Source organism: Cannabis sativa, chromosome 4 (genome assembly GCF_029168945.1).
Source record: "Cannabis sativa cultivar Pink pepper isolate KNU-18-1 chromosome 4, ASM2916894v1, whole genome shotgun sequence".
Lineage (NCBI taxonomy): Eukaryota > Viridiplantae > Streptophyta > Magnoliopsida > Rosales > Cannabaceae > Cannabis > Cannabis sativa.
The window spans coordinates 55,634,670-55,662,520 of NC_083604.1; the positions used below are offsets into that span (position 1 = coordinate 55,634,670).

The 27,851-nt window shown below is 36.2% G+C and overlaps 1 protein-coding gene across 1 annotated transcript; it reads right to left on the minus strand.

Annotated features, from left to right (window-relative positions):
* Positions 1-16,450: 16,450 nt before the first annotated feature.
* On the minus strand, positions 16,451-22,332 carry LOC115696447 (uncharacterized). The gene is made up of 5 exons (XM_061113803.1): positions 22,234-22,332; positions 21,718-22,008; positions 21,105-21,510; positions 16,907-16,975; positions 16,451-16,728 (listed from the first exon to the last, which is right to left on the minus strand). The coding sequence occupies exons 1-5, from the start codon at positions 22,330-22,332 to the stop codon at positions 16,451-16,453; spliced, it is 1,143 nt and encodes a 380-aa protein (XP_060969786.1).
* Between the last annotated feature and the right edge of the window lie 5,519 nt (positions 22,333-27,851).

Below are 27,851 nucleotides of genomic sequence, written 5' to 3' on the forward strand. Positions count from 1 at the left end.
GTCCTTCGCATGTTGCGACTTTACGAGCATATCGTCAACATATACCTCCATTGTCTTTCCAATGAGGTCTGCGAACATCATATTCACTCGGCCTTTGATAAGTCGCACCCGCGTTTATTAAACCAAAGGGCATTACCTTATAACAGTAGAGTCCTCGATCAGAAATGAACGAGGTATGTTCTTGGTCAGGTTCGTACATCGGGATTTGATTATATCCCGAATATGCATCCATGAAGCTTAAAAGTGCGTGACCTGCAGTGGCATCGACAAGCTGGTCAATGCTAGGAAGAGGAAAGCTGTCCTTGGGACAGGCTTTGTTCAAATCTGTAAAGTCAACGCAGGTACGCCATGAGCCATTGGGCTTTGGTACAAGTACCGGATTGGCTAACCAGTCGGGGTAAAATGACTCCCGTATAAAGCCGCAGGCAAGGAGGCGGTCAACTTCTTCTTTCAGCGCTAGGTACCTCGCGGGGTCCATTTTGCGGCGCTTTTGTCGGACACCTCGCACTTCGGGGTCAATGTTCAAGCGATGACACATGACCTGTGGAGATATCCCGACCATATCTGAATGTTTCCAGGCAAAAATATCAAGATTTTGTTTTAGAAAAGTCGTTAATTGTTCTCGCAATTGTTTATTTAATCTAGAACCAATTTTCAAAACCTTGTTATTGTCTATAGGATCTATAGGTACCTCGATTGTATCTTCCGCGGCTTGGGCTGCGGCCGTGTGATCAAGGATTCTCGGATCCAAGTCTGGTTTGTCTATATGCGGTACCTCTTCGATCCGAAGGATCTCCTGGCGAGGTGGTGGTGCGTCCAAAAGGTGGATAACGTTCACCGTCCTTTTTTCTGCGAGCTTTACGAATTTGCGTTGTAACATTCTCGAGAGTCAGATTGGACTCCCCTCACTGATCCTACTCCAGAAGGAGTGGGGAATTTCATTGTTAGATGATAGATCGAAGTTACGATCTTCATCTCCTTTAGAATCGGCCGTCCAATCACGGCGTTGTATGCCGAAAATTGATCAATTACTGCGAAGTCGGCCATCGACTTGGCAGTTATCGGGGCAGTTCCCAAAGTGATTGGGAGTTTGATCATCCCCCTTATAGCTATGACATCTCCCGTGAAGCCATAGATGCTCGATGTCATGGGCCGCAAATCTTTTTCTTGTAGCCCCATTTGTTTGAAAGCTTGGAAGTTCAGTAAATTTACTGAGCTTCCATTGTCGACCAATATGCGATGGACGTTATCTCCACCTATATTGGCAATTATCACAAGTGCATCAGAATGCGGGTGGTGGACCCATCTCGCATCACTCTCCATGAAGACAATGTCCTCGCAGTCTCTCTTGAAGAGCTTCGGCCGTTCACCAAGATTGTTCACGTTGGTAAGCGGCTTTTCCTTGGCTTCTCTGGCATACCGCTCTTGGGATTTGCGAGAGTCGCCCGCGATGTGTGGTCCTCCGATTATAGTCAAGATATTGCGAGGTGCTCTAGAGCCACTCGCATTCTGATTTTCTTCTTTGTCATCCGCTCGGGGATGACTTTCCTCGTTTCTTCTATACTTATCGAATTTTCCCCGTCTGATTAATTCTTCAATCTCGTCCTGCAAGACCCAACATTCAAGGGTAGTGTGACCGATATCCTTGTGGTACTTACAGAACTTCTTGGGGTCTCTTCGATCGCGATTTCCCCTGATGGGGGGCGGCTTCTTGAAGACGCCGTTCCTTTCCTCAACCGCATAGATGTGGTCTCGAGGGACGGCGAGTTCAGTATAGTTGACGAAGCGAGGTCCTCCTTTTCTTTTGGGCGAGGACTCCTTTTTAGGTGGCGACTTAGCCAACTTCGGGCTCCGCGGTTTGCGTGGACTGCGTCTTCTGGGGCTTCGGCCCCTAGAATTCTTTCCTCGCGGACTGCGGGATCGCGACCGCGGTATGGGTGATCGCCTCTTGTTCTTGCCCTTTTCTAATTCCGCCAGGGAGTTCTCGATTCTCTTATGAGGTTCGGCCATGGCGAAGAATTCTACCAAGGATTCTGGCCTTCGAGCCTGCAGCTCTTTCCAGAAGTCGGTTCTTGGCAGGACACCTGTTATTAACATGCACACAAGCGAAGACTCGGGAGCCTTCTCAACTTTCGTTACCTCGCCGTTAAAACGCTTGAAATAATTCTGCAAAGACTCACCGCATTCTTGCTTCGATGTTCGCCAAAGTCGTATAGGGTGGCCTATACGTCATCGTGGCCTGGAAGTGTGTGAGAAATAGATCGACGAAGTTCTCCCATGTCGATATCGATGCCTCTGGCAATTGGGTGAACCAATCATGGGCATTCTCTTCGAGCGTAGCCGCGAGAATGCGACACTTCGCGAGTTGCGCACTGGTCCACTTCCATTATGGTGTTAAATTTCTCTAGGTAGTCTAACGGATTAGATGTACCTTTATACTTGAGGGATTCAGACAAACGGAATCCCTTTGGAAGTTGGGCCTGTCGCACTTCTGCGGTAAACGGCGAGGTGCCGTGCAGCTTGTATACGGGCTTACGCTGCTGTTCGAGCATTTTCAAAGCTTGCAGAAGCATACTTTGATCGATTCCTCCTGTCGCAGGAGGTGGAGTCGCTACAACAGTGGGGCTCACAGCCACTGCGGCAAGGTTTGAAGGGATGTTAATCCCTGTGGTCGCGATCGGCGCGATAGGCGGGTTGGCAACTGCGTTGACACCCTGATCGCCCATATGGGGATCATGGAGTGTCTCTGTGTTGCGCGGGCCGCGGGAGCGCGCCCTAAAGACTGCATTGAGGTGATCACGCAGATCACCTCGGTGTACACGGTAGCGTCCTCCCTGCTGCGTTTGCACAGAGCCAGACCTCGTATATCTGCTTGGAGTGCGGTTATGCGAGGATGAAGAGGCTGATTCCGCGTCGTTATCTCGAAGATGACGACTGCGAGGGTTGCGGCGCTCGGGATCCTCGTCGGTTCGCGTGCTCTGGTTAGGCAACCTTGCATATTGGTCTCTCGACGTTGGGTGATTTAAATCCAAGATTTCAGGATCAGTTCTTCGCTCCCTGCGTACACGGTTAGTTTGACGTCGAGAAACTGTTACCTGAGGGTTTTCATTATGAACGGCAGGGACCCGAGGAGGGTGTCGAGCGCGACTCTGTCCGTCTACTTCGGCTTGTAGTGCTCGCAGCTGATCCTGGATTGCAGCGTATTGATCAGTCGTGAGCTGGACTATTCCTTCGGACACGACCGCCGGGGTGACAGGGGGAAAGTGCATGGTTGCCGGCGGTGTGGATGTGCCTCCAGCTTGAGGACCAGTTGTTTCTGGAAACAGGTTGAGTGGTCTGATGCTGCTCCTCCCTACCCCGCCGTTGATGACGTCTACAGGCGGCACTCCGGTCCCAGGCAACGGTACGTTCATCGTTCCAATGTTGATGGATTCATTGTTAGCTCTGTTAGCGTGATTTCCAGCCATGTTGAGTGATGTTCTTTGAGGTAAATAAAATCTTACAATCGTTTCCCACAGACGGCGCCAAATGTTGTTACTGGAATTTCACAACACCAAGAAGTGTAATTTAGCTGGTAAAAGATAGAATTGTTTGAGAGATGATAAATGCGAGTATTCAACCTAAAACGGCGAGTACTCCAATAGGAATGCGATAACAGACAATAAAGCTGGAAAAAATACAGAAGACAATGAAATATAGTGGTTCAGTCAGATTTTGTTCTGCTTAGTCCACTGTAGCAAGGGATTCGTAGGTGCATTTTCATGGTGGATCACCCCTTTATATACAAAGCGGGTGCCCAATCGGTTACATGAGGATCACATTTATTGTTAATCCATTATTTACACATTGAATTGTCATGATTAAACTCAGACAACGTTAACATTAATAAATATATGACAGTTACTGAACTCATCAACGTATGCGTCCTTCGCATCTGCGAGTTGACCGTTCGTATTCCGTCTGTTGAGTTCGTAGGGTCGCACGTACGTTTGGAACGCCTGCGTCCTTAGGTGATCGCTCGATACGGACGTCGCATGCTGAAGTTGGTAGCATCTGGACATGCGAACTTACACTGGTCCGTTAGGGCTATTGGGTCATTGGGACCAAAACTGCATCATAGGGCATTGGCCTCTGTACTTGCCGCGGAGGTATAGAGGGAGGTACTCGCACATGTTCTGACATATGCGAGCTGGGTCTACCCTGTATGATGAGGATTACAGTTATGCAGTATGAATTAAGTCGCATCTGCGATACCTCGCTGGTTTTATCCTGGGCGAGGTCTAAACTTCGAGAAGTCTCCCCTGGACATTTCAGCCTTCACTGGAAGTCTGGATACACGTGTCCTTCAAAGAGGGGTCTGGTCTCGAGTTTCTAAGTGAGAGAAATCTCACTATAACAGATTTAAAGGAGGTAATTCACAAGGACCTGATAACCGCACACCAAATTCTCGGAGCATCATGTGCAATTATTGTAAGAAACCAGGCCACACCAAGTTTGAGTGTAGGAAGTTACAATTTAAGAATCGACAACAACACTCTGCCAATATTGCAAGCACTAGTGATGCATCTGAAAAATCGGTCCTTATTTCTGCTGATGAATTTGCCAAGTTCTCAAGGTATCAGGAAACACTTAAGTCTTCATCTTCTTCTGTCACTGCGATTGCTGATTCAGGTAACTCTAATGCTTTCCTTCTTTCCAAATCCTCAAAATGGGTCATTGATTCTGGTGCCACAGATCATATGACAGGTAATTCCCGTTTCTTTTCCACTTTGCAGTCTCACAGTCCCACTTCTGTTGTCACCTTAGCTGATGGGTCAACAGCTTCTGTTATTGGATCTGGCACTATTGTTCCTACACCTATGCTATCTTTATCATCAATCTTACATTTACCTGATTTGTCCTTTAATTTGATTTCTGTTAGTCAACTCACTCGTAATCTAAATTGTTGCATCTCATTCTTTCCTGATCATTGTTTGTTTCAGGATCTTATGACGAAGAAGATTATTGGTAAAGGACATGAATCTGGTGGCTTGTATGTTCTTAACCCACTTCCGCCAACCTCTATTGCTTGTTCGAGTGTTGCTTCCGCTTTTGAGGCTCATTGTCGTTTAGGTCATCCATCCCTTCCTTTGCTCAAGAAACTGTGTCCCCAATATAGTAGTTTATCTTCGTTAGAATGTGAGTCATGTCAGTTTGCCAAACATCATCGTGTTAGTTTGAGTCCACGTGTCAATAAACGTGCTAGTGTTCCTTTTGAGTTAGTTCATTCTGATGTTTGGGGTCCTTCTCCTATTTTGTCTCAACCTGGATTCAGGTATTTTGTTACTTTTGTGGATGATCATTCTCGTTTAACTTGGTTATATTTAATGAAAAATCGTTCTGAGTTGTTTTCTATATTCTGTGCTTTTTGTGCTGAGATTCAAACTCAATTTAATGTATCTATTCGTACTTTGAGAAGTGATAATGCCAAAGAGTACATGTCTGCTCAATTTCAATCTTATATGACCTCTAATGGCATGCTTCATGAAACTTGTATTTAGTAGTTTCCTATTTTGTTGGTAGTTTCCTATTTCCTAGTCTCCTAGCTTTGTATATAAATATGTACTATTCTATGAAATATATACACAATTCGATTCACTATTTTCTACATAGCTAAATATTAATCAAAGCATGCATACTCACGAAGAAATATTCAATCTATATGCTAAAATAATTTTGTGATTTACCTACGCTGCTCTAATTTGTGCAAAAATTTTTGTGCTAGTTGCATGGTTATATTTCTTTTGACCACGACCAGCTTTGTTTGTAGTACTTATTTTCTAAAACAATATATAAAATTGCACTTAATAAATATTAAATTCATGAAATATGATAAAAATAATATAGTCAATTAAATAATAAAAGAAAAAATACCTTTGCATCGTCTGTTGTCCAATATTTTATTAATTTCTCCCATTGCCCAACATATACTATTTTGTCCTTATACTTTTTTTTTGCTCCTCAAAAGATAATGTTTTCAAATAATAAGTTTTCCTAAGATAAGCTTTTCAATTTTTAAGTTCCTTACCACAAGGCCGCATAGTCCAATTTTCTACCAGAGGATGAATATTAAATTTTTCCTAGAAGTTTTAAGCATGCATTAGCAATCTTTAATATACTAAATAGAAATTTCAAAATTTCTTCAACTACAGATCTAAAATGCTAAATTAATTTTAAAAAAACAATAATTTTTTTACCTGTATGATTTTCCACATGCTATCTTTGCATTTGTCAGGTACCTTATGCCAACTTTTGTAGTTAATTGGAGGATTTTTTTCTATCTCGTACTAATGTCCCAATAAAATTTGTAAGCTTACTTATATTTTTATAATGTGGCTGCCTAAATTTATTACATGTGATTTGCATCTTTTTACCATCATGATTACCTCAAATGTCACGCATTTGTGTTGGACCTCTAGCATTCTTTTTATTATTATTATTTGTCAACAAATCTGTAAATAAATCTACACAATCTTCATCTTGTTCAGCCAATCTATATTGCATATATCTATCCATACATGCAGACATTTCCAATAATAATAATAAAAAAAAAAAAGTAAAATATAATATTTAATAATTTATTCAAATAAACAATAAAATTCTATCTACTACTTTTAAAATCATAAAATTCTTTAATGCTCACTGAAATGAAAAGAGCAAAATCATAGAAAAAGCAATGACAAAAAGGATGCTAAACCAAAATTACTTAAAACATCCCTTAGAAGAAATATTAATTTATATTACTTTTAATTTGATAATTAACTCATCACAAAGAATTAAAGTTGTGTTTTATAAAATTAAAGACTCAAGAAAATAAACATAAAAATAATGGCTTTATGTAAAATAAATGACTTTAATCCATAAACAAAGATAATGAACCACACTATACAGTCTATAATGAAAAATTGCTATTAGCAAATATAAAAAATATGAAAACATAGAAAAAAATCGAATAAAAACTTTATACTCTTACTTTTTTTGACATAACAGTTTCTTAATCTTAATTATTTAAAATACATAATTATTAAAAAAGACTCTTACCTAATATTAGACATAACTATAATGTTTATCTTGATTCCTTGAAGTATATGTTCTACTTAGAAATATTTTCTCTGTCTTAATCTTTCCTATATGATGCATGGATATATATATATATATTGAGGAAATATAAAGCTTCCATAACATTAAAAAAAAAAAAAGGCTTTACAAGTCAAATCAAAGAAAGACTTGAAAACTCAAGTCAAACAACTAGAAACTCAAAGAAAGACAATATATATATAGCTAGCCTACAAAGAAAGACTTGAATACTCAACTCAAACAACTAAAACTGTAATATAAAAGAATCCAAAGGTGACAACAAAAAAATCAGAATTATATATTTGGTTAATGTCACATACATATTATATATTGAATGTTTATTTTTGTTCTCTTATAGGTGTGACCATATTTAATTACGGTCATATACATATTATATATAAGCAAAAAAAATTTAACTTTGGTGCATGCTTCAACGACAACTATAGATGTTAATAACTTTACTGGGTATTATAATATATCTCTCAAAATCCGTAATTTTATTTTCATGTATTGTGTTATTTTCTTTTTAACAAAAAACTGATTTTATTATGATTATGAAATATATTTACAAGAGCTATTGTTCTCTGATTTTTAAAAGCTAAAGCGAGGTTACATGTTTGCTAAGATATAATCACTAAGACATATTAACTTGTACCTTGAACAAAAAGAACTTTACAGTCAAAGTCACCAACTTAATACAGAGACGCATGACCCACTACAAAAAAATCTTACTTTTAGTCACAACAAAAAATTTGTTACTAAAAGTAAAAAAATTGTGACTAATTATAAATTATTTTTCCTATGTTGTGACTAAAAAGTCCGTGGCTAAAGGTATTAGTCACAAAAATTACAATTTGTTGTGACTAAATATATTTTTAGTTACAATACTTATTGTGACTAAAACTAAATTAGTGACAACTTGTAACTAAATAGTATGTTTTAGTCATAAGTAACATTTTATTGTGATTAAAAAGTTGTCACTAAAAGTAGCAGTTTTTTGTAGTGACCCTCTGTTTGTGGACTGTATATACACAAAGAGACTTGCTACAACAATTAGTTGCTGGTATGGCTTCAATCAGTGGCTGAGGAACACTAAGGAGCTTCAAAGAGGGACCCTGAAAGCTTTCAACTTGCAAAATCAGCTCCAGAATGCTGTCATTGCAGCAACATTGTATTATGTGTGGCGGAATAGAAATCTTTGTGTTTTTGAATCTAAATGTTTGATTGTTGGTAATGTTAGCTTGATGATAAAAAAGGAGATCAAATATAGAGTTTTGGGTCTTATTAGTAGAAGAGTAAAAAAAAGAACAATATGTTATGGCCACTAATGAAAAATGGTGACTTGCTGGTGTTGTTGAGCAACCGTTTGGCTGGCTGTGTGCTTGTACTTGTTTGTGGTGATTAATATATTCAGTTAGTTCAAAAAAAAGCTTAATACAGAATGATAAAAGAAAAAATATCCAAAAGGTTCACTCAAAAACTCTCTAGTGAATAATATGGCATGATATTATTTATCAACAAAAGATGGGAAGATCAATGTGATTTTATTGATTTTGTTTGGATTTTGACTAGTTGAAGTAGAACGCTCCAAAACAACTTTGGAGCAAAAGAGTCTTAAATTTAATTATGTAGTTAATTGATTGTGTCTTAGTTCTTGAATTTAATTTTGTTTGGTTGGGATCTTAGAGGTAAAAGACAAAGGTCAAAGATTTGAGTTGAATCTCCAATTATTAGTAAGTAATTATGTATATATACATATGTATTCTTAGTAGTAATCTCATAAAAGGAATAATATTAATACAGTAATAACTATAAAAGAGTAGTCTAGACTTTTCTTTTTGGATTTGTGGTATTCAGAGTCTGATATCAAATTCAGAGGTTATTCTAATGGTTTGAGAATAAATTGCATTAGTTTAGATTTGAATAGGTGGATATGAGGAATACGTGCTTAATGGTTGTTATGGTAATTGAAGTAGTGATGTTGAGATGAGTAGTTGTTGATTTAGTATATGAGAATAGTTTTGGCTTAGAATAGAGGACTGTATGAGAAGGTAGCAAGCTTTATTAATAGTTTGGATGTTGGTTGTTGGGTGTTGGTTACAATTCGGAACCCTTGAAGGGGTATTTATAGTTTCTCACCCCTTGCACTTTATGGTTAGAATTATTTTTTCTAGATCCTTCTTTTACTAGAAGGAATTATATCCAAATAAATCTAAATATTTCTAGAGTTCAACATAGCTAGTATATTCTAGACTTAATCTAATCTAGAATTCTCTAAAGTTCTTAGATAATTTTTCTACAAGTGTATAGAAATTAATTTCTAGGCTAAATTGTGCAGAAATGTGTAGCAAATTCTAATACCCCTCCTTGGTACACATTTCGGTAACTCCGATCATGTCTTGCAGTAGCTTGAACTTGGCTCTTGGTAGTGCCTTTGTGAATATGTCTGCTACCTACTCTTCAGTCTTGCAGTGCTCGAGCTCGATTTCTTTATTTGCTTCTGCTTCCCTAATGAAATGGTACTTGATGCTTATATGCTTAGTTCTACTGTGAAATTGTAACACCCTAACTATTATAGGCGTGTTAGCGTGATTTTTAATGTACTGTGCAGCTTGTTGCTAATCAACGAGATTATTGGAAATCGTGAATAATTAAAATTTTGCTTAATTATTTAAAACATAATATATTACATTTATAAACTTCCAAGATCATGTTTACAAAATACAATTACAAAAGTTTACTATTCCTTTACAAAATATTTATCGCCCATCGACTAAACAACAAAAGCCCTGATGTCCCGAGGATCGTACACTCCAGGCCTAACCGCCCCGACATGTACAATCTTCACCCGCTCGCTCTCACGGCTCCTCAACTTTAGCTTTGCCCTTACCTACACATAGCAATAGCATTGTGAGTCGACAGACTTAGTAAGAAAAGCATAACATATAACAGACAATTAACCTGGGTTATAATCTGGCGCCCATACACCCGATCATAACCTTAATCCATGTGTCCCACACGGTACCGAGTCTAGAACGTTCATACGATAATACTATCGACCATAATATCAGCCTATACTCAATATGCTAGTCATACTATAGTCATATTGATGTGACAGCATCGATCAATATTTCAACCAACATATATTTATGAGTAATCAGTACAACTCTATGTACACTATTACTGCTGTCAATGTAATCTAACATGCATAAACAATATGTATGCTAAACATGTAATAACATATGCATAACATTATACTAATCTTACCTTAATTCTGAATTCAGGTGTGCCGGCCAACCTGAGCGGAACAACTGCTTGGTGAATTATAGGCTCCTAAATCACATCAATCACAACATAGGTAAGTGACACGCTAAATCACTTTTCGGGGAGTTAAACTTGAAACTAAAAGTTTTCCTATCGATAAATAACATGGCAATACCCTAAATATCATAAAAATGGGAAAAATTAGGGTTCCCAAAACTGTCCCAACTGGTAGACCGGTTCCCCAACTGGAATTCCGGTTCTTTGGGGTTTCCTGGGGACCAACCGGAATTCCAGTTTCTACAGGCCCCCCTGAACCGGAATTCCAGTTCAGTGCAGGAATCCAACAAAAAATTACTACAACCTCAAATCAACCCCAAACACCACACTAACTTCCAGACCTGCTATTTAGATCACATAGAACATATTCAAAGCAACAAAACACTTCAACAAGCTCAGAATCAAGACTTGCCATTAAAGCTCCAAGTTTGAGTTCCAAAACTCAAAACTTGGTTAAACTAATCAACAACTACAAAAATATGCTCAAATCAACATATCCAAACATAAATAAGCTTCTGAAAACAAACCAAAACATAAACAACATCTACTTAACTCAATTCCTAAAAATCATGCAAAAATTCCTAACTTCATGTTGGGTTTTATGCCCTAAATAAAACTCTTTACAATCTGATTAGTTATCAATATAAGAAATTTGAAGTGATTGATGTTTGCATGAATTTTACATGCTGATGGTTTAATATGTTTGATATGTTTATTACATTCATACACACAAAATCAGTTAAATCCAGATCATATGTTTATTCACAATTACAGTATTGTCAACACAGTGGAATGTTATTGTGATCATATGAATCAAAAGTTTTGGTCCCTGTTTCATCAGTGTTATTGGATTTACACTAATGTGATAATCAGCGATGATGTATACTTACACTTGGAGTAAGTGTTATGTTCTTTCCAGGACATTAGTAAAGTATACTAGTTTCGAATGTATGGAGTATACATTGGACTGGACCGATATTGCAACTAAGTTAAGATATTACAAACTTACCGTTATACATATCTTTCCAAGTCAATATCAGTAGTTGATCTTAAGATTAAAAGAATCTAAATCCTGATATGCTTGGGCTCAACTCAGGAGTGCTATTCATGTTCTTTGATTTATTAGTTAAGCCTACTTTTGGGTCAGGGTGATACGTATATTTTGAGAACATGATAGTATGATTGAGTGGGAGTGCTGAACATAAATATGGAATCTATAGCTTCTACTGGTGTATAGAAGTCAAGTGATGATTCTCTTCGAGCTTAGTAAATAGAAGTAAATGGATGAGCTCTTGTTTAACTGACTAATTATTAGATCACTAAACACCATTTACAGGTAGCTAAGTGTTTTAAGGGGCAAAATACATTGAGGGGTGAGAACGGTAAAGAAATCCCATCTCGATGTAGATCATCTATATAGAGGATCTTTAAATCATAATAAGATTATAACAATGGTTAAATGAGATAGTATATTGATATCGTGGAACATACAATATGCTCTATATAAGTCTGAGAGTGCAATTCTAAGTTCTAAGAGTGGATTCAACGAAGAATTAATAAGTTGGAATATACTTGGTAAATTTGGTTCACTTATTGGAAGCTCAGCATATAGATCCATGGTCCCCATTCTAGTTGAGAACATTCTGCTTGTAAGACTCATTAATTGATTCGTGATTGATCAATTATAATTCTAAAGTTAGACTATGTCTAATTTTATGAATTTTCACTAAGCAGCGGTGAAATTGTAAAGAAAAGAGTTTCTAGGTTTATTTATTTATTAATGGACTTTATATGTCTACTTAATAATTAAATTAAATGACAATATTATTTAATAATCTATTTTAGTTATTAAATAATTAGTTTTGGCATTTAAAAGGTTAGAATTGGAAAATTGGCGTTTTTGAGAAAATAGAGATAAAATTTGATAAAACTGCAAAATTAAGTGAGGCCCAATAACACACCATGTCCGGCCACTTAAATAGATTTTTCAAATTAATATTTTCATTATTTTAATGCCAAATAATTCCTAACCTAAACCTAGTAGTTGCCTATAAATAGAAAGTGATGGCTCAGTCAAATCACAAGTTTTCAATAACCTTTTCTGACAGAAATTTCTCTCTTCAGAAAAACTGAGCCTTCCCCACTTTCTATACCTGGCCGAAATCCCTATTCTCTTTTCTCCTTGATCAATTTTCGACCCTAGTGAAAGAGTAAGTGCCCACACACAGCAAGCAGTAACTCAATCATAGATTGGAAGACTGTGAAGGATCAAACTTGAAGAAGAAGGACATTCGGGCTCAGATCTTGATTATACTCTGCTACAGAGAGGATACAAGGGTTAGAGATCTGAGTGGAAGGAGACATTAATTCCGCTGCATCAATGTAAGGTTTTCTTAACTTTATATGTGTTTAATTTATCGTTTTAGAAAGTTCATATTTAGGGTGCTTAAATAACATACTTGTGAGTAGATCTAAGATCCTGGTAAAATAATTCCAACACTTCAAACTCAAGAAAACTATGAAGGAGTTACAAGAGGCTTACCTAAAGCTTGAGACCACCAAAAACCTGCTGAATTTAGCTTGAATTTCGAGAGAGAGAAGGAGAGAGTTGAGAGAGAGAGAGTCTTTTTCATGAATTTTTCTTATTTTTGAATAAATGAGTAAAGGAAATTTCTTTTATTAATTTGCTAGCCAACATAAATCAAGAAAATCAAATTAATAAGCTTAATAAGACCCACATAAGACAAAACTCAAACTTAGGCAAAATGATCATTTTGCCCTTCCACCCTAAAAACATAAATAACCACTAAGGGTTTGGAAAATTCTAAAATTCTCGACTATTCCCGACATTCCCAATGTCTAACTTTATTGTTCCGCTTTACTAAAAATACTAGGATGTGATTCTATTAGCCAATCACCGCGTTCCAATGTTGTGGGGCACTGAGTATGCAAAAATTATGAGATTTCTATATATGACATATAACATGGATTCTGAATTCAAATAAATCACTATAAATTAATAATTTAAAATAAATAAATAAATTTCATAATTAAACCCTAATTATCTGCTAATTTCCAAATTAAAATTAAGCGGTCTGTATAGAAATACTGGATTTTTTGCCATTCCTGTAGCTGATTTGATGTCGCAATAGATCTTTGTAGCTTGTTCTGGTAATTCTCCCATGTCTTCAAGTATTCTTTTGAGCCATATCGCTTGGCTTATAGTCATTGCTGCTGCGATGTACTCTGCTTCATCTGATGATTGTGCAATAGTTGTTTGTTTCTTTGATGCCCAAGAAAATATTCCTGATCCAAGTGTGAAGGCATATCCAGACGTGCTCTTCATGTCATCTATAGATCCTGCCCAGTCACTATCTGTGTAGCCAACAAATTTTTAGTCACTTATAACTCTGTACCATATTCCGTAGAATTTTGTTCCTTGCAAGTATCTGAGGATTCGCTTGGCTGCTCCGTAATGAACTTGACTTGGATCATGCATGAATCTTGAAAGGAGGCTAACTGCGTACATTATGTTTGGTCTTGTAGCAGTTAGATGTAGTAAGCTGCCAATTAGACTTTGAAATTTGATTCATCAACTTTCGGTGAGCCATCTTCCTTCTTGAGAGCTTTGTTATTGTCTAATGGAGTTGATACAGTCTTCCATCCATCCATTTTGAATTTCTTCAATAGTGTCTTTATATACTCTTTTTTTGTGAGATGAAGATCCCATCTTCTTTTTGAGTTATTTCGATCCCGAGAAAGTAGTGCATTAATCCCAGGTCGGTCATCTCAAAATTTTTCATCATGTCTTCTTTAAACTTCTTTATTATCTTCTCATTATTGCCTGTGTAGATGAGATCATCAACGTATAAAGAGACAATTAGTGTATTATTTGTACCTTGAGTTTTGATGTAAAGAGTTGGCTCGCTCTTGCTCCTCCTGAATCCTTGCTTAGCTATCAATTCTGCTATACCAGGCTCGCGGAGCTTGCTTTAGGCCATATAAAGTCTTTTTCAATCTAAGAACTTTATCTTCTTGTCCTTGCACCACCAACCGTTCAGGCTGCTCCACATAAATTTTTTTCTTCAAGATAACCATTTAGGAATGTCGAATTCACATCAAGTTGAAAAATCATCAATTTCTTCTGTGCAGCTAGAGCTATTAAAGCCTTAATAGTGTCGAGGCGTGCAACTGGAGAAAATGTTTTGTTGTAGTCGACTCCGTATTGTTGTGAGTATCCTTTTGCAACTAATCTTGCTTTGAGCTTTTGGATAGAGCCATCTACGTTTAGCTTTGTCTTGTAGACCCACTTGACTCCTATAGTATCTTTGTCTTGTGGATGATCTACAAGCTCCCAAGTCTCATTCTTTTCAATCATCTTTATCTCTTCATTCATGGCTTGTCTCCATACTTCTTGTTGTTGAGTTGCTTTAAAACTTTCTGGCTCCATAAGTACTAAGTTGCATGTCTCATAGATATCTGATAGTGGTCTTGTTCGCCTTACTGGTGAGTCTGGTGGGGATTCCATGACTTGTGCAGGTTGATTCTCCATGGTAGGTTGAATTGGAACATCATTTTGTTCATGTTCTTGTATTGGCAGCAGAGGAATGTTGATTGTCTTTTCTTTCAACTTCTTGTGTCTCCCAGTTGTATGAAGCATCTTCGTCAAATTTTATGTCTCGACTGATTATTAGCTTGTTTGTTTCTAAGCTATAAACTCGATAACCTTTTGATTGAGTACTATAGCCTAAGAAGATTCCTTTCTCAATCTTCTCATCAAGCTTGCCTCTTTTCCTTTTTGGAATGTGACTGTAGTATATGCAGCTGAAAAATTTGAGGTGCTTTGCTGATGGCTTACATCCACTCCAAGCTTCGATCGGCGTCTTATTCTGCATGACTTTTGTTGGACATCGGTTGAGCAAGTAGACTACAGTGCTTACTACCTCTACCCAAAATCTTTTTAGGAGACCTTTCTCTAGTAGCATTGCTCTTGTTGCCTCCATAACAGTCCTGTTTTTCCTTTCGGATACGCTATTTTGTTTTCGTGTGTATCCAACAGTGAGTTGGTGCTCCATCCCTTCATCTTGATGTAGTGACCACTTTGTTTTTCGACACGGGATTTGAATTTTTTGAAAATATCTAAGACTTGGGACTTTTGTTGCATAAAATAAACCCATGCCATTCTAGTAAAGTCATCAACGAAGAGAATGAAGTACCTATTTTGGTCATTTGATGGAGTGTGCATTGCCCCGTAGACGTCAGTATGGACTAGCTCTAATGGCTTTTTGGCTATCCAAGTTTTGTCGGATGGGAAAGGTTGTCATTGTTGTTTTCCGAGCATGCATCCTTCGTAGACTGTGCTGATCTCCTTAATGGCTGGGAGGTCTCGCATTATATTCTTCTGCATGAGGATCTTTAGCCCATGGAAGTTATAGTGACCAAACATTCTATGCCAAAGCCATGATTCATCTGTTTGTGCTTGCATTGCCACACTAATTGCATATCTCTATTGTATGGGAAAGCATTTGCTTTCTTTCATTTTTACCTTTGCATTTTGAAAGGATTTATCTTGCTTATCATAGATTATGCAAGAATATCCTTCAAAATGCAAAGAGTACCCTTTTTGAAATATTTGACCTACGCTAAGTAGGTTTTGATCAATGTTGGGTACCAAGAGTACATCATTGATGTATCTCTTGCCTTTTTTAGTGTCAATGGCAATGGTGCCTTTGCCGACTGCTTCCATAAAATCACCATTCCCGATTTTGACTTCAGTCTTAGATCTATCAAGACTACAAAAGATTCTTTCATTTTTCATCATGTGGTTACTGCAACCATTGTCAAGATACCAAGTATCTTTTTCTTATTCTGTTGCAGCTTGGAAGACATAGAAGAGAGTATTTTCATCATTTTTCTCTTTGGAAAAATTAGCTTGATGGGATTTCTTTAAATGACAAATTTTATCAATATGGCCAAATATTTTACAATTTTGGCCCTGTGATTTTCCTTTAAATCAGCAGTCTTTCTCCAAGTGACTTTTTCTTTTACAAATGCCACATGGAGGATACTTGTTGTTATTTTCTTTTTGTTTTTCTTGTGTCTTTTTACTATCAGCTTTTGATTTTTGAGACCGAAGATTGATTTTAGACTGAAAGGCATTTTCAGCTTCACTTTTCTTATGTCTTTCTCGTCTACTTTCATATGCTTCAAGAAAGCCCATTAGTTCAGTTGGTGATAGAATTTCTAAATATTTAGTTTCCTCTATCACAGAAACTATTGAATCATATTTTTCTGTATAAGAAATTAGTATCTTTTGTACTATATTCTTGTCAAAAATTATTTCTCTATAGGCTCCCATTTAATTTACTATTTCTTTAATTCTAGAATAGTAATCTTTTGCAGTCCCATTATCCTTCATTTTAAGATTCTCAAAATCTCTTCTAAGCTTTTGTAGTCTAACAGTGCGTACCTTGATTATTCCTTAGAACTCCTCCTACAGCGTGTCCCATGCTTCTTTTGCCGTTGCTGCGCCTATAATCTGTGAAAAAAGATTGTCTGCCATAGCTTGCTGCAAGCAATCTTCCGGAATATTAATTCCTTCTTCAACAATTTTTCATAGATTTTGTGATCGAAAATAGGCCCTCATTTTGATGGACCCAAAATCATAGTTTTCTCCATGGAAAAATGGAAGAGGTAGAGAAGAGTGATTGGACTCTAAACTCATGTTGATGAGCGAAAAAGATTACGCCCAGTGATATGATCGAGCGGAGCTTTGATGCCACTGATGGTTTAAGAATAAATTTGTATTAGTTTAGATTTGAATAGGTGGATATGAGGAATAAGTGTTTAATGGTTGTTATGGTAATTGAAGTAGTGATGTTGATGAGTAGTTGTTGATTTAGTATATGAGAATAGTTTTGGCTTAGAAGAGAGGATTGTATGAGAAGGTAGTAAGCTTTATTGATAGTTTGGATGTTGGTTGTTTGGTGTTGGTTACAATTTGGAACCATTGAAGGGGTATTTATAGTTGCTCACCCCTTACACTTTATGGTTAGAATTATTTCTTCTAGATCCTTCTTTTACTAGAAGGAATTATATCCAACCAAATCTAAATGCTTCTACAGTTCAACATGACTAGTATATTCTAGACTTAATCTAATCTAGAATTCTCTTAAGTTCTTAGATAATTTTTCTACAAGAGTATAGAAATTTCTAGACTAAATTATGTAGAAATGTGTAGAAAATTCTAATATATCCACAAGACCCACAACTATAATCAAAAGCAAAATCAGTGATGTTCAGCTTCAAAAGCTGGAAAAAAGAAAATTCAAATCGAATTGTTAGATTTTAAAATGTGAATCTCAGGAAAATAATGAAAACAAAAATCAAAATCAAAGATTAGAAATACTTCCTATGATGAGAAGAGCCAGATTGTGTGTGGCTAGAGAGAGACAATTTTCAAGTTTATGGGAATGATAGTTTTGGTGAAAAGGAAAAATGAAATATTTGGGCGAGGTAGAATCCCACATCCTTGACATTTTCGTTCTGGTTTTTTATTTTTATTTTAAAAAATGGATTATGTGTTTTTTAGTGCTTCCTATTTCTATTTTAATGCTATTATTTGATTTTTTATATTTGGTATCTTATTTTAAATACATATATACTTATTAAATAAAATTAAACATACTAATTTTTAAAAGGATGTGATATTTTAAATTTTAAATCTTATAAAAGTTTTTTTTAAAAAAAGAGATGAATATTTAATTTACAATTTAATAATATATTTTACTTTTAAAATTTTTTTTTAAAGAAAATCAAACTTAACTTTAGGAAAGTATATATATAATAGTTATTTATAGAAATAAAAAATGGTTAAAAGTCATAATTCTTTATTAATCAATGAAGAGACTTTAATTATTTTCTTACGAATATCTCTAATAAAGTCGAAGTTTTAAAATAGTGATGCAATTAAGAATTTGAGAGATAGTGTAAGTTTTTATTTGAGATGACTATATATTTTCAAAATGAGTGATTAATTCAAAGTGATTTTTTTTATAGAATATCCCAAAGTGATTGAAAGACTACTACTAAAGGGGAAAAAATTTGAAGGCAGCATGAAGAGAAGCCATATCTTACCTTTTACAAAGGTGGCACTATTCCTTCCAAATAAACAAATTATACAACGCTAAAGTACTATATTCCTCCCCACCATCATCCTCATCAGGTTTAATCTATTTTTTCTTTATTATTTTAATGCTTTTGGTTTTTATTTACTCTAAATTCTTTAAAATCTTATTTATAAAATTAATTTACCAAGCTAATAAACATTTTTTTTTATTGATTTCTTTAATTTAGGATAAAATTTTTATTGACTTCCACATTATGGATAAGAGTTGGATGAAGCAATCTAGATTGAGTGATTCATATGAACAATGAGTTAATTTATTTCTTGATTTCGCATTTAAAAATGGAAGCCATGAAAGAAAAACTGTATGTCCTTGTGTTAAGTGTTGTCTTATTAACCTTGTCACTCGATCAATTGCATTTGAACATTTGATATGCAATGGATTTATGGAGGGATACACTAAAATGGATATTATACAATGAAACTTCTTCACATGCTCCACAGAACATTGAGAGTACTGTTGGTGATACTCCTACTATTGATATGAAAGGAGTTATACATGATGTTTTTGGAAAAAATAATGGAGATGATGAATGTAAAATTGAAAATGATGATAATCTTGATCAAGGTGAGGAAGATAAACCGAATACGAAGGCAAAAGAATTTTATGATTTAACCAAAGATGTACAGACAGAACTTTACCCAGGTTGTACAAGTTTTACAAAACTGTCATTCATCATTGAATTATTTCATATTGAGTGTATATGTGGATGGAGTGATAATTAATTTGGAAAGGTACTTGAATTATTTAAAAGAGCACTATCAAAAGTTGAAACTGAAAAACCGTGTTTTTGCAAATGTCAGTTGTATACAAGAAAATATAAAAACTGTAAGCGTTTGCAGCAGCAGAAAGTAATTCTGCTACAGCAAAACTTAACAGGCAGAATATAAAATATTTGTAGAAAAATAAATAACTTGACACAAGAGATTTATACGTGGTATCAGTGTTCTCCCGAACACTCCTAGTCCACGGGGCCACGCCCAGAGAATGAAATCAATTAATAAAGTATCAAAATTACAAAGACAATTGACTTAAACAAGTTTAGACTCCCTCTAAAGTATTGCCGCAATCCTTTGTAATTCACTTTATGAATATGACTTCTTGAAACACCTTCAAGCCCGAACTCCCTTCGTCTTTGAAGTGTGAGTGCTTACTTCCTCCCGAAGTAAGGCTTCAACAAGTCTTCTCCCGAAGACCAAGTGCTTACTTCCTCCCGAAGTAAGGCTTTATCAAGTCTTCTCCCGAAGACCAATCTCTTGTTCAGTCAAGTAGTTCTTCACAACCTCTAGGATAGAGTAAGAACAGAAATAGAACAACTAGAACCTAGATGAACAACTAGGCTCTCACAAAACAAAGAAACACTCTCTTCTCTCAAAAGATAAATGCAAAACATGAATAATGGAAGAGGTAATTCGAATGGTTACTCTCTAGGCTCTATTTATAGAACATAGAAACCAAAGAGGCAACCACAAGTTCGAATTAGCAGCTGTACAAAAACTTTCCTAAGAAAACACGATCTGCTACATCAGATTCGGATGCTGACGCAGCAGATCTAACCAGAAACGGGAAACTTGCTAAAATCGGATCCGATCCTCTATCAATGCTTGATTCCTGCCAAAAACCGATCAGATATTCTGATTGTATCAAGATACAATCGAAATTAATAAGGAAAAGGCAATAATCAAAGTTTCCCTAAAAGAGACAACTTTCAAAAAGAGAATTCCTTCTCTTTTGAAAAGTTTTCAACAAAGGAAAGTTCAGCTGAAAGTGCAACTTACCAAACAAGGAAAAGGGCAACTAAAAACTGAATTTATAAGGTTAGAAATCGAAAATGAATGCATAGCAATCTTACCATAAATGGAAAAATTATTTTGTCACCTAACTTGCCAAAAAAAGGACTTTACAATCTCCCCCTTTGGCACTTTAGATGAACATAATAATTTTTAACATAAAGTACCTGCAAGGCAAAGTTAGCCAGAGCAAAAGATACTACTCCCCCTGAGTAACACAATCAAATATCACAAAGAAACCAAAAACATGCTAACTTTAAAAGATATGTTCACAAGTACTAACCAACCACAACTCCCCCTGGAAAAAGGGTCCAAAGTTGGGCAAAAAACAAATTAAAAATAAATATCTCTCCCCCTTTTTGTTTATCGGAGTGCCAAAGTAAACAAAGAAAGAAAAATAGATATAAGTTCAATCAAAAAACAAAGGAGAAACAACTTAGTCTCGGTAGAGTTTAATCAAGGAAGACAGTTGCTTGGACATCTCATGCTGGACTTCTTCCATTGCTCCAAGGCGATTATGCACCAGCCTTTGGCCGTTTTTGAAACACACCATCAAAGTATTCAGAGGGCTGGAATGTAGGTCCACTGATGGGAGGCTCAAGTGTCTCATGTGATTGGGCCACATTCTTCTAAGAAGATAAAACCTTATAAATTAGATTTGGAAACACAAGTTTAAAGGTTGGCTTTTTACCTCTTCGGAAGGAGACAATCTGGTTTAGAATGTGGGAGGCCAAATCAATTGAAGTGTCGGAAGTGATGCGGTATAAAAGTGAAGCCACATCTTGAGATACCACGGTCTTGTTGGAATTTGGAACCCAATTGCTTAAGGCAAACCGCATAAGAGAAGCATGAGTAAAAGTGAGGTGAGTGATTCGAAGACTCTCCCCTGGTTTCAACTCTGAACGAGCACCCGTGAGTTCAGAGTGCATCAACTCACGATCCATGGACATCACTGCATTGGATACATTCTCGGGCAATTGCAAAGCTTGAGCAATATCCTTTTCAGAAAAAGAGAACCAATGACCCCTAACATAAACTCTTCGATAAAGTCTAGAATTCTCATCAAGGAAGTCATCAGTGAGATTAGCATAAAAATCCTTAACAATGTTTGCAATGTATCCAATGAAATCAGTAAGAGTATTTTCCCATTGATGAAATTGAATAAACTTTACAATACCATAAACACGATGAGCATGCAAGTCATAGTTCCTCTCACTTTCAAACTTACGGTTTGCATATAAATTCCAGTCACGTTCATTGTCACGATAATAAAATCGAGGACAGCCAGAAAGAGAGGAAGGGACATTACCAGATGAAGGTTCTTCCATGGGCTGCTTGCCTTTGGCAGCAGCATAGGCCTTTGCTGCAGAAGCAGATTTTGGTTGAGGAAGCTCTGGCTCGAGTTCTGTGTCCTCACTGTCCTTCTCAGAGTGAAGAGACACTGATTTGTCTGAAGAAACTTCCATAGGATCCTCTTCTTCTGAACTGGAACTTGATGAGGCCGAGGGTGGATTAGTCTTGAGTTTCTTCTTGGCTGGAGGGACTGTCTTCTCACGAGATTGAGAGGCTCGAAGTTCCTTCTCAGCAGAGGCTTGCTGGGCTCGAGTTCGAGTAGAAGGGCCTGTTGGAGTGGAGCCAGGCATTGATGCAGCAGGAGGTGGAAATGCCAATGGAGGAGGAGATTCCTTTGAAGATTCAAAAGAGGAAGTCCAGGTGCGAATGGGTCTTACCGATTTGCGAGCAACTTGCTTGGGTGGACGTTTTGGCTTCTCGGTTTGAGATTCACGCTAGGGAAGCGATGAATCTCCAGGCTATGCAACAGCAGGAGGATGAACTGAAGCAGCAGGGGGAGCATTGGAAGGAGTTGCAACGGTTTCTTCCAATTTTTTAGAGTGCCCTAGATTCTTGGTTCTCACCATTTTGGGTCTGAAAAAGGAAATGAACGGAAACACACAAGAAACAAGAAAGAAGGTTCGGGTAGGTGGTGAGTTAAATGACAAATATTGGTTTATATAACCTTGGAGGCAAAACAAGAAAGGAAAACCAATTTTGAAAATTTTAAAAGGTAACCGCCAGCCCATGAACCCATAAAAGGAAACCGCCCACTCCTCAACTCCTTTCCCCCTTTTTTTTTTAAAAAAAAATAAAATAAAGGGAAACTAGAATTGCCAACAATATTTCCAAAAATAAATCAATATTTCAAGAATAAAGGCACATTAGCATATAAAGATTAATCTTTACTTGGAAAAATATCAAAATAAATCAAAGAAGAATGAATGTTGATACTTACCATTTAAGCGCAAGATTTCCTTAACCCATGAAGCAAGTCACATGCCTCCCTCCCTTTTTTTTATTTTTATTTTTTTATTAAAACCGAAAATAAAAAATAATGTGTACAATAAATATATGTGATTCGAAACAAGCAAATAAGTCAAAAATCATTGACAATTGACAAAATAAAATACATGTCATGCTTTTAAGGAAAATAACTAATTAGTATCTCAGGAACAAATCATACTTAATTGATGTTGAGGAAAAAGATATGCATGTTACTAAAAATTGTGAATCAGGATTATCAATTTAATTTTAATAGAGGAGACTTACAAATTTCAACACACTTGTCAGACATAAGTGTGTGCAGTGAAAATAGGATCATTGTCCTTGGCAAGATTTTTATTTTCGCCTTTTTCAATTCGATCCCGCAACTGGATGCTATCACACCATACTGAAGGTAGCCCTTTTCTATGGTAGTGCATCCTCATCATAGTTGCTAATTACAATGTTCCAGCTTACTCAAAAGATGGCTTTCACACCTCAGTATGGGTAGCTCTATTCCAGCAAGGGGCCTGACAAGACTGAAATAAAAATTGCTCAACTCTGTATAAGTACATTATTTAATCCCAGACACACATGAATAGTAACAAGAATCTTTTAACACAACATCACAAAGTATGATAAGAATGAGATCCTAACTAATTATAATCCAAAAGCATAAACATGATTTGTCAAAATACAATGATAGGAGATTAAAGGCTAGAGAAGAATCACATAACACTATTGTACAAAAATTATGGACATGATAAAATTAAACAATGCAAACTCCCAAAGACTTTCTGAGGGAGTCAAAGCGACTTGCATCTAGGGCCTTTGTGAAAATATCAGCTAATTGTTTTTCAGTATCAACATATTCTAATTGCAATAATTTATTTTCAACAAGTTCCCTGATAAAGTGATGTCTTATATCAATGTGCTTTGTTCTAGAATGTTGAACAGGATTTTTGGAAATATTTATGGCACTAGTATTATCACAAAAAATAGTCAAAACACCCAATTCAAATCCATAATCAATCAATATTTGTTTCAACCACAATAGTTGAGTACAACAACTGCCAGCAGCTATGTACTCAGCTTCGGCAGTGGACAAGGAGATGGAATTCTGTTTCTTGGTATGCCAAGATACTAGATTATTCCCAAGAAAGAAACACCCTCCACTTGTGCTCTTTCGATCATCAGCATTGCCTGCCCAATCTGCATCACTAAAACAAGCAAGATTAGAATTAGTATCTTTCGAGTACCAAATTCCATAATCAGGGGTGCTATTAACATATCTAATAATCCTTTTTACAGTTGATACATGAGCTTCCATAGGATTACTTTGATATCTAGCACACACTCCCACACTGTAACAAATATCAGGACGACTAGCAGTTCAATACAAAAGACTTCCAATCATGCTACGATAGAGTGTAGTGTCTACCTTTACTCCATTCTCATCTTTTGTCAATTTCAGTGTGGTGCTCATTGGAGTACTTACATGCTTAGCCAATTCAAGGCCGAATTTCTTAACAAGGTTCTTAGCATACTTACTTTGAGATACAAATGTACCTCCTTCCATTTGTCTCACTTCAAGACCTAAAAAGAAATTAAGTTCACCAACCATGCTCATTTCAAATTCACTTTTCATTTGATCAACAAATACCTGCACTTCATGGTTAGATGTAGAACCAAAAACTATATCATCAACATAAATTTGAGCAATGATAAAATCAGATTTTATATGCTTGATGAAAAGAGTTTTATCCACACTACCTCTGTGATAGTCATGAGAAAGTAAAAATTGAGTCAACCTTTCATACCAAGCTCGAGGAGCTTGTTTCATACCATACAATGCTTTTTCAAGCTTGTATACATGGTCTGGAAATTGAGGATCTTCGAATCCTTTTGGTTGCTCAACATAAACTTCCTCATTCAAAATACCATTTAGAAAGGCAGATTTCACATCCATTTGAAACAATTTAATATTCAAAATGCAAGCAATACACAAAAGTAAACGAATTGATTCTAATCTTGCAACAGGAGCAAAAGTTTCATCAAAATCAATACCTTCTACCTGTGTGTATCCTTGTGCCGCCAAACGAGCCTTGTTTCTCACAATTGTACCAAACTCATCACTTTTATTTCAAAATAACCACTTTGTTCCAATTACATTTATACCTTTTGGTCTTCGGACCAAAATCCATACCTTGTTGCAAACAAATTGGTTGAGTTCCTCTTGCATTGCATTGAGCCATTCCTCAAAGGTCATGGCTTCCTTCACATTTTTCGGTTCATATTGAGAAACGAAGCAAAGAAAGCTGATTAAATTAACATACCTTCTGCGAGTTACCATGCTTTCTTCAGAATTTCCAAGAATGAGATCTTTTGGATGATTCAATTTGACTCTGGTGCTTGGTTCTTTCTGAATAGAATCAGTGATGATGTTTGGATAAGTCAAGATAGACGGTTCTGGTTCTCCAGTCTCAGTTGCAGCAGCAGATTCGTCATTTGCGGCATCGCAATGGGTTCTACCGCATCGGGATCCGCTTTTGCACTGGCATACGGAGGAGCATCCATGAGACTATCTATCTTGGTTTCTGTGGAAAATTCTGAAAAATATTTAAAATCATCAACAACCACATTAGCTGATTCCAAAACAGTTTGAGTTCTCATGTTATAAAAACGATAAGCTCTACTATTTAAGGAATATCCAATAAACACACCAACATCACTTTTAGCATCAAATTTACCAATATGCTCACGATCTCTATAGACATAACACACACATCCAAAAACATGAAAATGACTTACATTGGGGCACTTACCTTTCCAGATTTCATATGATGTTTTTGAGGTACCTGGACGAATAAACACTCTGTTTATTATGTAGCAAGCTGTGTTAATAGCTTCAGCCCATAAGCGCTTTGTCAACTTCTTGCTATTTAACATCACTCTTGTAATTTCCTGCAATGTTCGATTCTTCCTCTCAACAACTCCATTTTGTAGAGGAGTTTTGGGAGCTAAAAATTCATGAGTTATACCTGTAGACTTGCAAAAATCATCATACACAGAATTTTCAAACTCCTTACCATGATCACTTCGAATTCGAACAATTTTCCCAATATTACAACCTTTCTCAACTCTTAATCTCAAACAAAGAGTTTTAAAGGCATCAAAAGTGTCAGATTTTTCTCTTAAGAAATCTACCCAAGTAAAATGAGAGAAATCATCAACACAGACAAATATATATCGTTTACCATTCAAACTTTCGACTTGGATTGGACCCATAAGATCCATGTGAAGCAATTCCAATACTTTTGAGGTATTGATATCAAACACAGGCTTGTGAGTGATTTTTAATTGCTTCCCAAGTTGACACGGTTCACACTTACCTACACTATCCTTACCAAGCTTGGGAAGACCTCGAACAATACCTGCATTTGACAATTTTTTCAGGTTTTTAAAATTAATATGCCCAAGCTTGGCATGCCACAGATCTGTGGTGCTGTTGATAGCTGAATGACAAGTAAACACAGGGGTTAGAGTGTAACAGTTATCATTGGATCGAAATCCTTGCAAGATACATTCATTATCATCATTCAGAACATAGCAATGATCACTATCAAATGAAACAGTAAACCCTTGATCACAAATTTGACAGATGCTAAGTAAATTAGCCCTCAGTCCTTCAACTAACATCACATTTTTCAGTCTAGGTAACCCTTCAAAATTTAGAGTTCCCATACCAACAACTTTTCCAGATATGCCATTACCAAAAGTGACTTCTCCACATTGCATAGGCCGAATGTTAGTCAAAAAGTCCTTGTCACCTGTCATATGTCTAGAGCAACCACTGTCAAACTACCACATTTGAGATGCAGCAGTTTTATCAGAAAAACCAGCTAGACAATTCTTTTTCACCCATATTTGTTTCAAACCTTTATGTTTCTTTTGAGATTTTTCCAAATTATCAAAATAATTTGTTTTAAGCAGATTTTTCAACGTGAAACATTTAGGTCTGATATGTCCTTTTCTACCACAAAAATGACAAGTGGGAACAAATCTTTTTACCTGAGATCTTACTCTTTTCGAAAATCCTGGAGATTTTGCAGCATCAGAAACTGCTCTTGCTGCAACAGGCTGTGAAACTGTGACAACAGACTTTGTAGCCTTAGAGTGGTTTGTTGGAACACTGGATTTTACAAACTTCGTGACTCCAGAACTCTCCATTCCATTTGAACGAAGGCCTGCGAAACCTCTTTGACCTGCATTTTGAGCTTTTTCAAAAATAGAAGATCCAGGGTTAAGCATTTGAACATTTTTCTTAAAATTTTCAAGATCCCTTTTTAAGAGAGTAATTTTTTCATCTTTATCACAAACACTTGTCTCATACTCTTTTATTTTCAATTCACACATTTCAATTTGTTGAGACAATTTTTTATTCAATTTATTCAACTCTCTATTTTCAGAAGCAACCTGAATCCATTTTTCATACATGACTTTGTATGATTCAGCAAGAGACTCTTCACAGATTTCAGACTCATCTGAATCTGATTCCTCTTGTTCGGTGGTATTATTCAGACATACCAATTTAGCTTTCACCTGTGAATCACACAACACATTAGTCATAACAGAGGTTAGGGCAACATTTTCAGAATTATCTTCATCACTTTCGGTTTCATCATCACTCCAAGTGACATTGAAACTTTTCTTATTCTTTTTCAAAGTGTTTGCACACTCAGCTTGAATATGCCCAAAACCTTCACATTCCCTGCACTGAATTCCCTTTTTGTTAGAGACAGATGGTTCAATAAAAGTATTACCTTTTGAACCTTTCGAAATATTCTTTTTATTTCCCACCTTTTTCATATATTTCTGAAAATTCTTAGTTAATAAAACAATCTCATCATCACATTCACTATCAGAATTTTCATTATCAGCAACTTTCAAAGCAATACTTTTACCTTTATCAGTAATGGATTTGGGTTTGTCCTTTTGTTTAATCTGTTGATTTAATTCAAAAGTACGTAAGGAACCCATTAATTCTTCTACTTTCATTGTGCTAAAATCTTTAGCTTCCTCCATTGCCAAAAGTTTAGTATCGAACCTTTCTGGAAGTACT

Bases quoted from the DNA above. Each gene is read 5' to 3' on its own strand.
- LOC115696447 (XM_061113803.1), bottom strand. From the start codon at position 22,332: ATGGTGAGAACCAAGAATCTAGGGCACTCTAAAAAATTGGAAGAAACC. The intron at 22,009-22,233 runs GTTGCATAGCCT...ACTCGAGCCCAG, and splicing joins CTTCAGTTCATCCTCCTGCT to CAAGCCTCTGCTGAGAAGGA. The intron at 21,511-21,717 runs GTCCCTTCCTCT...AACATTGTTAAG, and splicing joins AAGAACCTTCATCTGGTAAT to GATTTTTATGCTAATCTCAC.